We start from the raw sequence: 17068 nt of genomic DNA, 5'->3' as shown, positions 1-17068 counted from the left end.
AAGGATTTGAATTCCATGAGGTAAAATGTTCAATTCATTGACATAAAATGTAATATCAAATATGTGTTTACAATGCGATTATCATGATTATTTTTATTTATTTATAACATATATTATATTGAATAAAATTTTAATGCAATTTTTTATTATTACATAATATAAATATAAATTGTAATAAATGAATAAAATAAGTCTATTTTTTATTTATATAACTTTTCATTGAAACACATTTTTATACAAACACGGATATACATAAGCCAACAATCACAATACACATATTATGAACTAAGATTAGTGTCATATTTAGGATCGATCGGATTGTCACCTGTAACAAATCTTCTTCCACCTACATCTACGAATATCCAAAGTCAAACATCTAGCAATACGACATCCTCTACACAAGTTGGCTCAACTTGGGCTGGTTCGGGATTGAATATCGATCTTGATAACATAATGAGTAGTAAAGCGAAACACACTGGTCCAGCACCGACAATGAACCAATTGGCGAGCAATAGCCCACAACATCAGATCAAGATAACATGTGAGTAATTCCTTAATGGCCTGTTGTGAAAGATCTACTATTTTTTTATCAAGTATTATTTTAATGAACTTATTGACTTCTGATAAATAAATATTAAACTATATAGCATAACATTTATGAATAAAACATGATTTTATTTTGCTGTTAATCATTTCAATAATTACACATAAATACATAATAAATTAATTATTGTAATTTGAATGTTGTCTTACCGATCTGATATACGAAAACGTATGAGTGGGAGAAATTGTATGGTTGAGAAATTGTATGGTTGTAGCACCAGGTATTGGATATGTGTCATCAATGCAACCTCTGTCACAGAATCAACTGCAGCAGCAGCAGCAGCCCAATGCAACGTTCTTTCCTGCATTCCAATAAAGGATTATCAGTATAAGATAAAGTATCGTAGCACAATGTGTGTGCATAGATTAAAGCTTTTAATAAACCAAAATTTTATTTTTTTGTTGAACTATTTATTGCAATGGATTTGTTAGAACAGATAATCTTGAAATTTCCACTTGAGCTAATTCTTCTTTAAATTTATATAAGATTCAACATTAGACGATTATACATGTATCGAAATATTTTTTATTATTACTTATAGAACCCTCAGCGCAACATGACTTAAGAAATGTATTATTTACATTCAAGAGTTAACTTGATGCAAAGGGATATAAATTAGAGAATTTATGCTGGCATTTTATAATTCTGATTTGTATAAATGAAATAATTCAATACCATACACGTTCTTAAAAATTAGGACTTGTATAAAACGATATACATAGGTGGTAAAAAGAAAAAAAAACGTATAAATATAAATAATATACAATAATAATGAATAATATATAAAGATATTAATCGTTGTCTTTTTCAATTATTACGAAGTAGCTTGGTACATATATAGTCTGAGCTAATAATTACGCATTAGAAGGCGATGACAAGCAGCATTTCTGAAACTCATAAATACGTGTAATTTCAATAATATGCGACGTTATTGCTTGTAAATTACGCGGGGACAAATTTGGCAGCATTTATCACTGTGTGTATTTTATACATAATGTATATTAATCTCTCTCTTTTGGAGGAATCGGGATTATGCCTTATTATATAGATATGTATCATAAAAATATATATATACATACTCGAAGAAGAGCATAATCTGATTAGTCGGATTCACTTATTGTCACATGTACATTATCTGGAACATGAACATGATGAGGATAAAAGTGTTGATGCTTTTATAATAATAAAATTACGAGAGACCAAGTTGCGGTAATCTTTTAAAGACGTGTATGTAAAATGACATTTTGGCAGCTGACATAGGAATTATACAAAGAGAAAGAATGAATCATTAGTGGATATTATTAATAAGTGCTTCCCTCTTTGTTACTACAGCAGGAGAAACTACAATTATTGAGATGCTCTTTCTCGTAAAAATGGCTGTAGATAGAAATCGATATTTTTAGCATTTATTTTGTAGTAAAATTGAATTTTTTGAATCTATGCACAAAATCGGCGTGAAAAAATTTTCATGTTCGATTTAACATCAATGTTGCATATGCGATCCATTGTAAATTGTTTAAGGATTCGCTAATTGCATAAAAAAGAAATTAATATTTACTATATATATTACATGATATTGTATAGTTATCGTAAACCGACTAGCAAAGCATCATTAGCATTTGATTATATTACTTACTAACAATGAAATGCATATCCTTTGACATAAATGTTTATGGAATTATTATCACATCATAATTAATTGTAAGCAGTAATCAATAGCACATTTATTGTGTTATATATATAATCACATGTTCACATCACAATCGTTGTTTTAGATTAGTTTACCTTTGCTACATGACATTGAAATACTTTACTTATAGCAGGAATTATAATGATAATATGATGAAAAATTTAGATTACCTGAATTATTATTTATTGTACATATAATATATATTTTGAAAAATGGGAAGATATTTATCTCATCACTTCTCAATATATTCATACAAAAGTTACAAGCTGAAATTATTTCAAGCTCAATGGCAAAGTTAAATATTATATACATGAACATATTTCTTTTAAAATTATATAATATTAGTGTATCAATTAGATCCCAGAAGCAATCGATACCATAGAAGCCATTCTATAATTAAAGAAAAGAAAAAAAGCATCATGTTGAATAGTTATTCATTAGTTTTGCTCTATAAAGTTAGCTCAAAGAAATTATATTCTCTAATCAGAGAGAGAGAGAGAGAGAGAGAGGAGCTTTCGCGCGAGTACCAGAGACTGAACTATGTAAAGGGGAATAGTCCTTTACATTTTCCATTATTTGAGCATTTTATATGAGGCGAGATGTTCAACACATAGGCAGGGATATATTTTTCAAATGTGAAAATATATTGTACAAATATATAAAAAAAAAAAGGTCGTTTTAGTCAATTTAACGCAAGATAGAGGATCATCAGCCGATTATTAATATAACAAAGTGTTATACAGGGATACACGCGTACAGTTTAGTGTTGTAAAACCCTTTGTAAAACTCAAAGTTAACACAATTCGCGCGACATCGCACCTGTTGAAATTAATTTTTTCTTAATTAATGAATTTTTGAATATTTTGCGCAACAATTACGTTATTATTCCTTATTATTTTATTTGCGCGCGATAATATTGCTTATGTTAGACTGATTAACCGCGGATACCATTACAAATTTCCGTTATAGATTCTTATTTTATAATGAATCTGACATTTATTCCATATGACTATGTTACGAATTGGATTATCTCAAAATGTTAAAAAAAGAATTTGGGGAAATTAAGGTTCCAACACAAATATGGCTATATGAGAGATCCTTTTAATATATCTATGTATTTTAATTGACAAAACATTATATTATTTCTTATTATATAATAAATATTTGGAAATTCATATTTTATACTAATACATATCAATATTAATCGCGCGTATAAAATATACATAATCTGATGTATAACATTTCCAATGAAATTTATATTTGATCAATGAGCATTTATTAATCCTCCAATGTGAATCATAGCGAAGTAATACATTGCTTATAGTATTTATATGCGGTCCGATATTTAAATAGCTCAGTTGTTGATTTTTGAGACGCTGAGACTTGGCTAGACCTAATAATTTTATTGTAATTATTGTTTAGATATTTATATATATCTACTTTATATATATATATATATATATATATAGACTTATTGTTATTAAATGATAATTGGTGCTGGTGTTAACACTTAGTGGTAGCATCATTTATTTTTATAATTGCCTCTCTTTTTATTCCTATCCATTCTCATAAAAACAACGGATTGGAGCAATAAAATTTCTTTTATCTATTATTTTTGTCTCAGTTTTGTCATTTTAATATTCTATGGTATATTGCAAAATTAGTCGATTACTTATGTTATTTATTATATATTTTATGACTCTAGTAATTAAAATCAATGCCATGTTGTGTACAGTATCCTCACAGATCCATGTATATTTTCTTCAATATAAAAAAATGTATATGTTTTCCCCATATATAAAAAATAATGCTGTATTTTTGGAAATTGTTTATTAACGAAATACATTTTCGCACAATCTCGTTTTATGTAATATAAAAAGACCCAGCAGATGTATTTATAGTGCATGAATCTATAGAGGATACACAATTAGTTATTTTCGTCAATGTGTTTCGATCTTTTTTTCTTTTTTTTTCGTAAAGATGTATTCACTTCTACTTCGCCGTTTTCAACATGTCCATTTTCTTGACCGTTTTCGAGCACTTTGCTTTTCCTCTTTTTCTTTTTTTCTTTTCTCTCTTTTTCCATAGTAGCCAACATATGTGCCGTTTCCTCCAGCGCTTCTCTCATTACGTCTAAATTTTTCTTTGGCTCTTTGCCAGTTGTGAAATACACTAATCTGTCTTCTACTTGCTGTCGTAATTTTTCACCAAATATTCTCAATGGTGTTTCAGTGAAACAATCGATTCTAGAAGCAATGGAGCATTTATTCGCCAGATATCTTGCGATTCGACCTCTATTTTTGGTACCAGCACGGCCGATAAATGTAGAATGGAACAAAAGTCCATATTTCGGAGTATTTGCTTTACCACGGCTTTTTAATGCTCTGAATAGAGCTTTTTCTGCTCCTAATATCTGAACAGTAGAGGCCGGAGCTTTTGCTAAATTAGTAAGTGAACCGGCGTGTGCTATTAATCTAGCGCCGACTTGATCTCCAATTAAAGTGGCTAGATTTGGTGCCACTCCTGCCATTTTTGATGTTAAATATTCAGACATTTTCTTTCTATAGTTTACTAATGCGACAACACGTTTAGCAAACTGTTGAACATTCCTTAAATCGGTCTCATTTATATCCATTCCCATAGATGATTTAGCTGCATTGACAATGGCCTTTGCTTTTGCGCTGTCCATAACAATTTCTTCTAATGCAGACACCTTGTCATCCGTTAATTCTTTCCTATTTTGTACCACTCGTGCTACCTTTGCATAGATATAATTCTCCGGAACTATCTTTGCAAGTTCTGGAAAGTGATAACTATACCATTCACTAGAATCAAAACAAAGATCACAGTTATCATAGACTACTTTCGAGTTTACTTATTTCCAATATATTCAAAATTAAAAATACATACCGTATACGCATGCTAAAAGTATTAATATCTTTGTCTAATTGATCTAGCAAAGTTATACTCTGTATGATCATGTTATCTACTCGATTCACATTGAATTTAACTTTAGCTCTTGAATAACTATGCCCAAGACCTTTTTGCGCATTTATTGAATCGTCGGAAGTGAAGCCTTTCACCAGATTATCAAAATGATATCTTATTCCTCTAAGGATCTCAGGAACAGCATTAAGGTGATCACATTTTATATTTAAAGTTTCAGTGATACTAGCACCAAGTTTAGGATCTGCAACACCAAGGATAGTATCCTTGGTAAACTCATTGGAAGAAGAATCTAAAAAGACCTTCAGGTACTCTGAAACAATCCCTTCAGAAATATTATTGATATTTTCGAGAGCCTCCAATCCTGACTTGAAAGGTGCAAATCCAACAAAGCTTATAATACTACGGAAACGTGATAGGTCTGTTACTGACTGTTCCACTTGAGGCAACAACATTCCAATCTCTTCGAATTCTTTAACACGAAATAGGACATATCCAGTAGCGTGTTCAAACAGAATAAAGAGGTTCGACTGTAAAGCAAATAATTGACACTTATAGTATTTTATATATATATTTTTTCTGTTTTTATATGCTAATATGAACACTCTAGAGTATCTGTTTCAATTTCAACATCTTGTAAAATATAATTTAATATGTATTGCGATTTTAATTATGTTATTATTTAATCGTTTTTACTTATTTTTAATATTATTTTATTATCTTATTCTTTTTTAGAGAATCGATAAATAAGTTAATAAAATAAATGATAAATATCATACACACGCGCACAATGAAACCCATATGAAACCTATCCATTTCGATTAAAGGTTAGAATCAAGATTCGTAAATAATTATATCTCAAAATATAGCCGAAATTATAATCTGATAAACATGTATCTCAATTTTGTCTAAAGACTGCAAATGTACGTGAAATTTATATGATATCCGTATAAAATTGAACGAGTTGCCACATGCTTATGTATCGACACGTTGTTCTATCAACGCAACATGTGCAATGAGAAACTTAGAAATTATAATTCGAAACTATTATCAAATTATCATATAATGGAACTTGTCACTTACCATTTTGCGATAATTTTATACCTCTGTATTTTACAATTTTTAAATAATTCTAAAAGTTTTTATTCTCGAAGAAGCTTGTGACCAAACTCGATAATCTTCACCTATGAGGCTGTGCCAATAAAAGGAGTAAGGATAAGGAACTAACAGAGAATAAAGAACAGAGAACAGGGAACCAGTGATACCAACCTGCGTTCCGATATTCACTGCTAGTATTGAAAATCAATAGTTTACGTTACGTACATTATAGATTTTCAGTACTGGCAGTGAATATGTCTTTTCCGTGTTACTTGAACATTTTGCACTCAGCATTTTCGCTTTCACTCTTTTCAACATCCGAATATATATTTATCTCGTTTTCAGTGTAAAAATTTTAGGGAATTTCAAGCAATAACCCCTAGCGAATAAACCTTAATGTCGGAACGCAGCCCATGCAACATCAATTAATAATCGGATTGGCTCATGAATCGTAAAGAAAGACAAAATCGCGCGTATCTTTGTCTTGTCCTGTTGTCCAGTCGAGCAATTGGAATTTGCGCGCGAAACGTCAAGTTGGCAATGACTTATCGTGATATATCGAGTATCGCCATGATTTCCGGCCATGGCTACATTGTACGTATGTACATACGTATATTATACGGCAGGGGGGAGGTGGCAGGTGTGAAGGTATACAGGTATACGCCGTGTATGGTCCGTGTGCACGACGGTTTGTGATATCACGCGCTCTCTCGCGATCATCTTGGCAAAGTTACGCGAAATGACGTAAAAATCGCCGATTGACAGCGTCGCCGAGACTCGCGGCTTGACATCGGCGAATTTCCCCCCAGGTTGTGTGTGTGTGTATGTGCACGCGCGCGCGTTGCCCGTACACAAGCGAGCGTACTTTTCTACCGAATATATACCGCGCGTGCTACTTGGCGCGCGTCTCGTTCGCCGTGCGTCGTTTGTATCTTGTTCGACGATCGGATTTCGTTCGTCTTTGCTGATCGAGGTCCTCGCGGTAAGAAAGTCGGTCGCGATGCCGCTGCTACGCAAACAGCCGTTTCAGCGGCTCTATGTCTCCTCTGACTTTAGGGACGACGACGAGGTGTACCATTGCGAGGTTACGAACGAGATATTTAAGAACTACAAGTAAGTTCGCGATAGCGGAACCGATTCGTGCCATCCGTGGTTCGGTCGTTAATCTCGCCGATTCTTGTTCGGTGTCTTGTCACCGTGTAAAACGGAGATACAGAATATTGTTTCGTAATATAATATATCTGTTGATCGCGAGCTGCGAGCTCTTGCCCTATTGCTGCATAAAAATTATGTATGCACATCAGTTACCGGAATCAACTTTGTTGGATTGTATATAGAATCTGATAATCGAATTACGAAATTTGATTGGACGTCTGTTTTTAACGAAATTTATGTTGACATTGGTAAAAATCTATCGATGCCTCGAAAATAAGTTTTTCAATTTTATTCAGAAATTGAAATAGGAATTTACATGTCTCATTTTATCTCATTTCGTTCCTCTGAAAAAAATGTGTCATTTCCTTAATATCATCTTAGGAAGTATTTTACATCTGTATGTCTATGTGTTTATTAACATCAGATAAAAATTTTCAGTAAACTTTGTATATCTTATCACTAGATAAAAGAATTCTTTATTTTGTTACTAAGATTCTATTTTACAATTTTATCTTTAATAATATGATAATAGTTAAAAAATCATCAAATTGTGAATTGTCATACTATTATATTTAAAAACACAGTTGAAATAGGTTTTTATTATGTGCGTTAATAAAATTATTATAATAAAAACAGATTTTTTTGTTTAAATATATATAAATAAATTATATTAATGTAAATAAATTTTTAATAATTATATTTAATAATTATTTAATAACTATATTTTATTTAATTAAACTATATTTTTATAGATGTTTCAAGTTTCTTATTATTTTTTGTACATTTTTAAATTTATCTTCTCTAAATTTATAATTTTTTAATATAAATCTTTATAATTAATAAATTAAAATTTAAAGTGAGAAAATATATATAACGAATTCTTATTACTATGTACTGCGATGCATACTATATATATAGTAATAATATAAATTCTATTATAGTGAATTTTGCGAGCGAATTATCTTGTGTAATTCGCTTATATGGTCATGCAGTATCACAGGCAGAACCAACATGACATTTGAAGAAGCTTTACAATGTGAAGAAAATGCAAAGAAGAGCTTGAAAGAGTTTCCAATGGAGGTATAAATATCGTAATTTTGTATAATTTGTTGAATTAACATAGATATGCTTATAAATAATATATCTATTATTTTGTTTTTTTTAGTTACGAATCCCTATACTATATCTTGCTAGTAAAACAAATAGATCTTCTTTTAATGAGATGATTGAAGATGTTTACCAATTTGCGAGAGATCGTTATTTTGTGGGAGAAATGGTAGAGGCTAGCTTTACTGAAGAATCTTGGTGTGATTGTCATGTTCTTCAAGTTATTGTACCTACAGAACAGCAAATTAAGGCGTACATAAATGAAAATGGCCGGTAAATATAATTAATTTATTAAATTATTTTGCACATTATTATTTTTTATAAGCTTTATCATTAAATATTCTAGGAATCTGCAAGAACAGTATTATCATCCACCAGCAAAATTATTTCGTTATGAGGTAGAACAATTAGATTCTGGAGATTCTGATGTCAGTCAACTCATGATAGTAGAAGCATCTCAAGTCAGAAGACAAAAACAACATTATAGCAGAGAACGTAATAAGATATTCCTTCGGCAACTCTGTGAACAAAATGATAGCGGTATATGGGTTGTTAAGGTTAATACAGAATATTAAACAATTGTTTGAAAACATTTATATGTCTTTGTAACATGTAATTCCCTTGCTGTAGGAAAGTGTTTTGGAAAAATATGGAATTAACAAAGTACGTTTTGATACTATTTTTGCTGGGACACTTCCAGATTTTACAGTGCGTGTGAAAAAATCTGTCAAACAGAAACAAGAATCCATAGATAAATTTCTCACCTCAGATGTATCAAAACAAAAAACATTCGAAAAAGCGAATCCACTGAAAAAAGTTAGTGATGGTAAAAAACCGAATGACACTGGTGCAGTAAAGAAATTTCGAAAACCAAGGTAAAAGTTATTCAGGATTTGTTGCAAAGAATTCTTGTATATCTAATATTTTCTTAATGTTTTATCAACAGAATGAATGGCAAATTTAAAGAAGAACTTAAAGCGAAAGCTTTGGAGGAGAAAGCAAAACGTAAAGAAGAAAGAGCGCTGAAAAGCGAACATAAGAAGGAAAAAAAACAAAAGTTAGCAGCTTTGGCTGCATACATGAAGCAATGGAATAAACCGAGAGAAGATCTCGAATGTGAAGATCTCTGTCCTCTTCCTGAATCCACTATTATTAAATGCAACATACCAAACGAAAAATTTGGAGACTTTGTTATGATATCGGAATTTCTTGAATTTTTCAATGAAGAATTAGAGGTATCAGTATATTTTCCAGGAGGCTTTAATATCGAATTGTTGGAAAAAACATTATTGACCAAAGAAGCATCTGGTCCCTGGAGTGATCTGTTACAACTGTTATTATCCAATATATTTAAATATCAAGCGGGAGAAGATAATGAAATTGATGCTCAAGCATCTACTTTGCTGGATGATATTAGTCCTTATGAAGGCGCATCATCAATGGCAAAGGCTGTAAAACTTGCTACAATGGCTTCTAGATGGTGTCCAACTTATCAAGGATGTAAACTATCAGAACTTACATTAGACCACGTAACTTTGAGCGAAATTTTGAGACAACATTTATTAAGTTCTGGAGGACGTATAAGCGAAGCGGCTTCTAAATGGCGATATTCTCAAAAGGGTATCTATGTGTATGATATGTATCATTTAATTTATTTAATATTTAATGTTTTTCCTTTATAATACACATCATCTATTGTAGGTGGCTATACAAATTTTGACGAACCAGCACTTCTTTTGAGGGTAAATGACGGTTATATTTTGCGATTATTAGGTCACCGAAATGTTTGCGAATTTGATTTAGATGACAAAATAAAGGTCGTCACATGTCTGATTAATCAATTGCTTACTTTCGCATCAATACGTGATGCAATCGAAGAGCGATATGATAAACTACATCAAGCAAAGAGAGAGTTGAAGTCGTTTTTGCTTGCTGAACAAAAGAAGGAGAAAGAGGAAAAAGAAAAGATACGGGAACGCGAGAAAGAAGGAAAACTTGAGGAAGAAGAGCCAAAGTTAAAAAAAATTACACGTGGCAATTATGAGGAAGAAAAGAAAAGGGAAGAATATGAAAACAAACTGAAAGAATTGCAGCAAGCTTCAAGGGATGACAAGATGATGCTTTATCTGGGCTCAGATAGAGCTCATCGAAGATATTGGAGATTTATATCTATACCAGGTTGCATTTCTAAATACTTATTGCTGTAAAATGTTAAATGAAAATTAAATATAGAAGAGATTAAAAATTGAACTAAGAGAATTAAATTTTCTCAGTTGATTATCGATTCTTTTTTTGTAGGATTATTTGTAGAAAATGATGAACGCTGGCCTGGAAGCTGTCTTTCTGAGGGTACTCCACATCATCCAGAATTACAAGATAAGGAGGCAACGTATGCATATCTAAAAAATAAATTTGAAGATGAATTTAGCGACAAAGAGAATAGTTTCAAAAAATCAAAGAAGTCACCCAAGAAACTATTATCCTCGGATAAAAACGGGGTTAAATCGCCACGCAAGGAAACAAATTCTCGAAAGGAATTTAAACAAGATCTCACTAACATTAAAAAGAGTTTGATGTTGTGTACAGGAGATAAAGACTGTCCTGTGCATTGCAAGAGATCGCAGGTTACCTGGAACTTTTATGGAAATCAAGAAGACATACAAGTGCTAATAGATAACTTGAGCACAAGGGGTATTAGGGAGAGTGAGCTTAGAAATAATCTTTTGCAAGAGATGGACAATTTGCTTCTTGTTATCGATGACTGTCCTAAGTATAGATTAAATCCCGATATTGTAAGTATATCTTTGTATAATTCATTATGTATATATATCTATTTTCACATTTTGTGTGTGTGTGTGTGTGTGTGTGTGTGTGTGTGTGTGTGTGTGTGTGTGTGTGTGTGTGTGTGTGTGTGTGTGTAATTACATGCAATTAAGAGATAAAAATAACTAGATTTTCACGCGTAGTTTTCAGATTCCAATAAAGGACAAATTAATAAGACATCTAAGAAGAATAAGTATGAGAACGCGAATTTGAATTTTCCTTCCGATGTGGCGGTCGAGGAAGTAATGGAAATGACATTGAGAGATCACATTTTGGACTTTGAAGATAAAATCAATGCAGGTTGTTTGGGATCTCTTAAGATTATTGATCGCGCGGTCTGGAGAAACGCGATCAATCAGAGAAGTTATGACAAACAATGTGATAAACTGATGTATGCCGGTAGTGAAATAGACATAGATATATTACCTTCTAATACATTGATAGACAAGATAAAGAACGAGTCTAAACACAGTAGACCCGGTACTCCCGATTCTGAGGTCGGAAGTATTAGCGTAAAAACTTACAGAGATCCAGGAATGTACTTAGGTTTACCCAGCGAAGATGAAATGGCGATCGATCAAAGGCAACAGGCGGCTATCAAGCAGATGGCTTGTGCTATTTTACAATTGTCCCACGCTATAGAACAGAGATATTTGCAGAGACCGCTCGGACCCGATCAAAAAGACAAGAAATGGTCGGGCGAAGAGGCTCGGGAGAGATGGGAACAGTCATTGATAGCGTCAACCAATTGGTCTCAGTTGTTTGTTCACTTGAGTACTTTGCACAATAGTGTCGCATGGGACAGAAGCGCGTTAAACGCTCAATGTCGCATATGTCGAAGGCGTAGAGACGCGGAGAACATGTTGCTTTGTGACGGATGCAACAGGGGACATCATCTCTATTGTCTAAAACCAAAACTTAACGTAATTAATAGTTTATATTACCTGATTGAAGATAGATTGAATTCTCTCGTTTATAATTTCGTTATTTATTTAGGCTGTACCATCAGGAGATTGGTTTTGTACAGCGTGCAGACCACCGGAGATAAAACACAAGGAAAAAGCTCAAAAGCGAAAAAGTTTTGAGGATGAAATCGAGGACGAAGTAATACTGACCAAAGAGACGCGACACAATCGCGCGAAGCGCGTATCTCACAGCGATGATGAGAATGATCAAGAAGACGATCAAGACGATGAAGATAGCGAGGAAGACATGTAAGCTAACTTTTTGTAATATTCAAATTTGTTTCCTTTTTTTAATTTTTTGACTTGTATGTTTTTGATTGTCCTTTCCAGAATTGTACGACTAGTAAACTTATGCGCATCATGTAAAAGTGGTGGAAAACTGATCTCCTGCGACACATGTCCAAATCATTATCACTTAGAATGCGTAGAACCGCCATTATCGAGGGCTCCTAGAGGAAGATGGTCTTGTTTTAAATGCAAGGCTAAAAGAAGGAATGCAACAAAAGGTAATGAAAGAATGTTGAGCATCTTAAAAATCTTATTCCCCTTCTGTTGTAAGTCAAAATTTTTCACTTACTGCCTATTAAAATTATAGAGAGATAAACAAGTTGTGATAAAAATATTATAAGAAAGTTTCTTAGCGTTAAAATTATGTTGATAGTGAGGGGGCGCGAAAGGGAAAGAGACAAGGAGAGGCTGTGCGCAGCAGCAGCACGCTCTCGCATCCATGGCTTTGCCAAGAGCCTCCTCACTACAGAATCTACAGACTGGGATGGTCTGTATTGTATCCCTCTCTTTTTACTGTGTGTATATATGTGTGCAGCATCTCTCTTTCATGGCTAATCCTTTCTCTTTTTTGAAAAGCACTGCACGTTAAGAATAATGGATCTGTTCATCGTTAAAATATCTGGATATTTTTTCATAATTTTGCATTAAAAATTTTGAGATATAATATGAACAATAAAATAAAATAAATCTATCAATAAAATTTTAAAAATTTTTTAAAATATTCTCTTTTCTATTAAAATAAAAATAATTATGGATAGACCCTAATACAGCATTGTACATTCTTATACATATAAATATTTCATTTACATCTTATTGTCTTGGCAATGAAATATGCTATTGCTAACTCATATATCATAAAAATGTCAGCTATCACTAGAATTTTTATTTTTTAGCATAAACTTGTAAATTGAACATTTTGAATTGAGATGAAAAATGTGATATGCACTAGCTAAATGCGGAATTTTTAAATGTACAGATAGTGCATCGGATGATACCGAACCGAGACAAACGCGACGTGCGACGAAGAGGGCCGCCGAAATTGAACACGAAGAAGATAAAAATTCAATCAAGGGATGTATGGCTAGACTGCAAGAATTATTGACCGATATTAGGCATCATAAAGATTCATGGCCATTTCTGTCGCCTGTCACAAAGGATGAAGTCCCAGATTATCACGATATCATTTCTAATCCGATGGACTTTGGGACGATCAAATATAAATTAGGAAATGGCGATTATGAGACGCTAGATAAATTCTTTAGCGATTGCCAACTGATTTTTGAAAACTGCAAATTGTACAACAAGGAACATAGTTCTGTCTACAAGTATGTATCAACATTATTGTTATCTATTTTATGCAAGTTCGGATGCCAGAGACTACAATGTTACTTAATATGCAGGATTAATTTATGAACTTCATGCTATTAACAATAGCTACACACACACATACGCACACATACATTTTAATTAACATTACAATTATTACTAACAACAAAAGGATAAATTAGTATTTTTATATCAGATTTTGTATCATTTATATAATAATGGCTTGATATATATAAGTAATATATATATAAGTAATTTCTAAAATATGATTCAAGTTAAATTGATAGAATATCACAAATATAAATCAGCACATATGGTAGGCATATAGTTAAATAACAACGGAAACAATTATCATTATACAAAATGCTATAAACTAGATGATAATAGATTAGATGATTAAATGTGAATAATTAACCTCGATTGTTCAGTGAAAGGAATCAGCTTTTCTTAAATCTATTTACAAAGTTTATGAAGAGCGTTAATTCTGTAACCTTTAATACATCCCAGATAAGGCTTTGCTGTTGTGTTGATCCTGAAATAATCTTTGGCCTCCGAACCATTTTGGGAATACATATAAAAAGAGCGAAAGTATGTTTTGTTAAAAATAGTTATGTATACAGTGCAGGTATGAGATTACACAAGTACTTTGAGAAACGCTGCAAAGAACTAGGCTTGAATTTTGAATTTTTCCAAGAACCTAAGGTTAAGAGGACAAGATTCGACGACGATAATGTCGAAGAGAATTGCACATCAGATAGCGAGGACGATGAAGTACAGAAGAGAAGATAGAATAAAAAAAAATATATACATATATATATACTTTAGCATAGAGAGTGCATACTCGTGAGATTTAAAAATCTGATACCGCTCAAGAAGTTTATATATTTTGAATTTAGCATATGGACTTATATACCGATAATCGATCACGAGTGGTATACAGATTCAGTATGTAGCTCAAGATATTTTATAAATTACATTTTTAAACACTTTTTTTCACAGTGAGTAATGACAAATTACATTGATGGAATAGTACAACTGAAAATTACTTTGCAAAATCAATAGCACACACATATATATATAATGTACGAAAGATTTTTTTTCCTCTCTAAAGTCGGTTTCTTCGAGGCTTATTAAAATAAATATATATGCAGTATTATTTGCAGAAGTGCACGTATATTTTAGATGCATTGCACAGAATTTTTACAGCAAACATATACAGCTAATTAATTCCATTGGCTTTATTCAATTTTTTTTTTTTTTTTTTTTAGATATAGAAACAAGAAAATTCTCAATATATTTTCACATTGACAATTATTTATTATTTTAGTGTTATTCACATATGTATACTCGCGCACGCACACACACATACACACATGTCACACATCATATTCTTCGCAGTAGTTATATTAAGAATCGTTAACTGTATATGAATGAAAATTATGTTGTGAATTAAGCTCTATCAATTTCTTTTCTCGAAACCGTTTATATACAAGGTTTAATTATAGAATATACAGTTTTAAAGAAAATACATAAAACAAATGCATTAGCAAATTTATGTTTATAGATCCAGACAATAAAATTGGATACTTTTGTACTTGTGTTCTATATAACTATTGTCAAACTAAAAAGTTGTGTTATATCAATATTACCTATATTTTATGAAAATTTTCTGTCCTATCAATAGTACTTATTTTATTTCATGTATTACTTTGTTTTGTAATGTTTTACACTTTCAGGATAGATATATGCAAAAGTTATGGTACAAAATATTATCAATTGTATTGACAACAATTGCAAAAAGGAAAAAAAAAGGTTTTTTTTTTTAATCATGTATATTTTATACGATTATTTTGGTAATACATAAATCTCGAATGAACTCTTTAAAGCGATCTTCTCTACCTCTCCTGCAAACTATCTGCATATATATATATAGAGAGAGAGAGGTGAAAGATTTTTATATTTTCTAATTATATATAGAGATAATAAATTTTTTTTTTCTCATCTCATTTTTTAACATACAATTTTCTAGTGATTGTATTTCCACTTTAATGATGACCAGTGCCTTCAAACATTTCTCTGTGGATTTTATCCCATTTCTGAACATTTTCAGGGGAATATGCTGGAAATAATGATTATAGGTTATACATGTATTCCATTTTTTAACCAATACCTGACCTATACAAGATATACTTACATAACTTTTGTATTTTATAAAATATCGGCAACGATACTCCTACAGCGAATACTGTATATTTAAACAACCAACTGTGCTGCATATAATATTTGAACGGAAATTGAGCAATCTTTCCTAAAAGAGTATATGGATATTTCATAGGACGATATTGTCTGCTTTCAAACATGTTGATTATCTGTAACAAACAAATTTCATTTGATATCGGGTTTTATTTGTATCTGATAAATATAGATAGCATAATAGTGTTGACGTTGATTATTAATGAAAAATTTCGAATATATTAATCAAATATAATATCAGCTGTACAGGTTACATATTGGTTATAATCTGAAAAAATTATAGAAAAGAATTTATTATGTATGTAGATAAGAAATATAAGAGTAGAGATTCAATATATGATTAATATATATGTAATAATGTCAATATATAAAAAAAGGATTCGGAATGGTGATTTATACAAGCCGTCACAACTCTAACCCTTGAAAAATTACGGATCATGGCAATTTAATCCCATTTATCGTGGATAATGATATATATCGTAAAACAGAACAATTAATATACACCTAATACCAATGGTATCTTTTTATTTTTCTCTTTAATGATATTTTTAAATTACTCACAAAATTTAATCCTGACGATTTTAATAAAATTATATAATATATCTGTGGTAAGCTTTCGCGAATCACGTAAAAGCACAATGTGTGACGACCATAGATAAAATAACTGACATGAGTGGAAACTGGATTTTTTAGAGGATACAATCTGACAAGATTGCCAATTCTGGATTGGCTACGCCATATTGTTTCCCTTATTTTGATATATTCATACGTGAAGATTTGTACGTAATCAGGAACATAGATATACTACAGATT

At 31.5% G+C, this 17068-nt stretch overlaps 3 protein-coding genes across 6 annotated transcripts; 1 reads left to right on the top strand and 2 right to left on the bottom strand.

The window, feature by feature from the left end:
- Window positions 1–3488: 3488 nt before the first annotated feature.
- Nop56 (Nop56 ribonucleoprotein) lies at window positions 3489–6439 on the bottom strand. The gene is made up of 3 exons (XM_070304661.1): window positions 6324–6439; window positions 5205–5770; window positions 3489–5119 (listed from the first exon to the last, which is right to left on the bottom strand). Exons 1-3 carry the CDS (start codon window positions 6324–6326, stop codon window positions 4222–4224), a joined length of 1467 nt encoding a protein of 488 aa, XP_070160762.1. The 5' UTR covers window positions 6327–6439; the 3' UTR covers window positions 3489–4221.
- A 508-nt stretch (window positions 6440–6947) lies between these two features.
- Window positions 6948–15729, top strand: Acf (ATP-dependent chromatin assembly factor large subunit). 3 transcript variants are annotated; one of them, XM_070303844.1, is made up of 14 exons: window positions 6948–7451; window positions 8435–8573; window positions 8659–8873; window positions 8947–9157; window positions 9231–9475; window positions 9547–10220; window positions 10302–10778; window positions 10899–11392; window positions 11567–12346; window positions 12420–12637; window positions 12719–12894; window positions 13050–13163; window positions 13653–14001; window positions 14623–15729. In XM_070303844.1, the coding sequence occupies exons 1-14, from the start codon at window positions 7339–7341 to the stop codon at window positions 14789–14791; spliced, it is 4374 nt and encodes a 1457-aa protein (XP_070159945.1). In that variant the 5' UTR covers window positions 6948–7338; the 3' UTR covers window positions 14792–15729. The 3 variants fall into 3 exon arrangements, with proteins under 3 accessions (XP_070159945.1, XP_070159944.1, XP_070159946.1); XM_070303843.1 differs by having other exon boundaries at window positions 14611–15729; XM_070303845.1 differs by lacking the exon at window positions 13050–13163 and having other exon boundaries at window positions 14611–15728.
- Window positions 14923–16908, bottom strand: Roh (reduction of Rh1). Of its 2 annotated transcripts, none has more exons than XM_070303846.1 (3): window positions 16674–16709; window positions 16197–16371; window positions 14923–16121 (listed from the first exon to the last, which is right to left on the bottom strand). In XM_070303846.1, the coding sequence occupies exons 1-3, from the start codon at window positions 16692–16694 to the stop codon at window positions 16048–16050; spliced, it is 270 nt and encodes an 89-aa protein (XP_070159947.1). In that variant the 5' UTR covers window positions 16695–16709; the 3' UTR covers window positions 14923–16047. The 2 variants fall into 2 exon arrangements, with proteins under 2 accessions (XP_070159947.1, XP_070159948.1); XM_070303847.1 differs by lacking the exon at window positions 16674–16709 and adding an exon at window positions 16817–16908 and having other exon boundaries at window positions 14926–16121.
- Window positions 16909–17068: the final 160 nt, after the last annotated feature.

This window comes from Polyergus mexicanus, unplaced genomic scaffold (assembly GCF_030449975.1).
Source record: "Polyergus mexicanus isolate NDT 795.1 unplaced genomic scaffold, iyPolMexi1.0 SCAF_11, whole genome shotgun sequence".
In the NCBI taxonomy this organism is placed as follows: Eukaryota; Metazoa; Arthropoda; class Insecta; order Hymenoptera; family Formicidae; genus Polyergus; species Polyergus mexicanus.
Note: the sequence above shows the minus strand (reverse complement) of the source record. Positions and strands in the feature narration are given on the sequence as shown.

What these genes read in the sequence shown, in the direction of transcription:
- Nop56 (XM_070304661.1), bottom strand. An exon ending in ACTTTTAGCATGCGTATACG is followed by an intron (nt 5,120 to 5,204) that starts GTATGTATTTTT and finishes TTTTGATTCTAG; the next exon opens with TGAATGGTATAGTTATCACT.
- Acf (XM_070303843.1), top strand. Translation starts at nt 7,339, where the DNA reads ATGCCGCTGCTACGCAAACAGCCGTTTCAGCGGCTCTATGTCTCCTCT. An exon ending in AAGAAATTTCGAAAACCAAG is followed by an intron (nt 9,476 to 9,546) that starts GTAAAAGTTATT and finishes TTTTATCAACAG; the next exon opens with AATGAATGGCAAATTTAAAG. An exon ending in ATGGCGATATTCTCAAAAGG is followed by an intron (nt 10,221 to 10,301) that starts GTATCTATGTGT and finishes CATCTATTGTAG; the next exon opens with GTGGCTATACAAATTTTGAC.
- Roh (XM_070303846.1), bottom strand. Translation starts at nt 16,694, where the DNA reads ATGATCCGTAATTTTTCAAGG. An exon ending in TGATCCGTAATTTTTCAAGG is followed by an intron (nt 16,372 to 16,673) that starts GTTAGAGTTGTG and finishes TGTTTGTTACAG; the next exon opens with ATAATCAACATGTTTGAAAG. An exon ending in TTATAAAATACAAAAGTTAT is followed by an intron (nt 16,122 to 16,196) that starts GTAAGTATATCT and finishes CATTATTTCCAG; the next exon opens with CATATTCCCCTGAAAATGTT.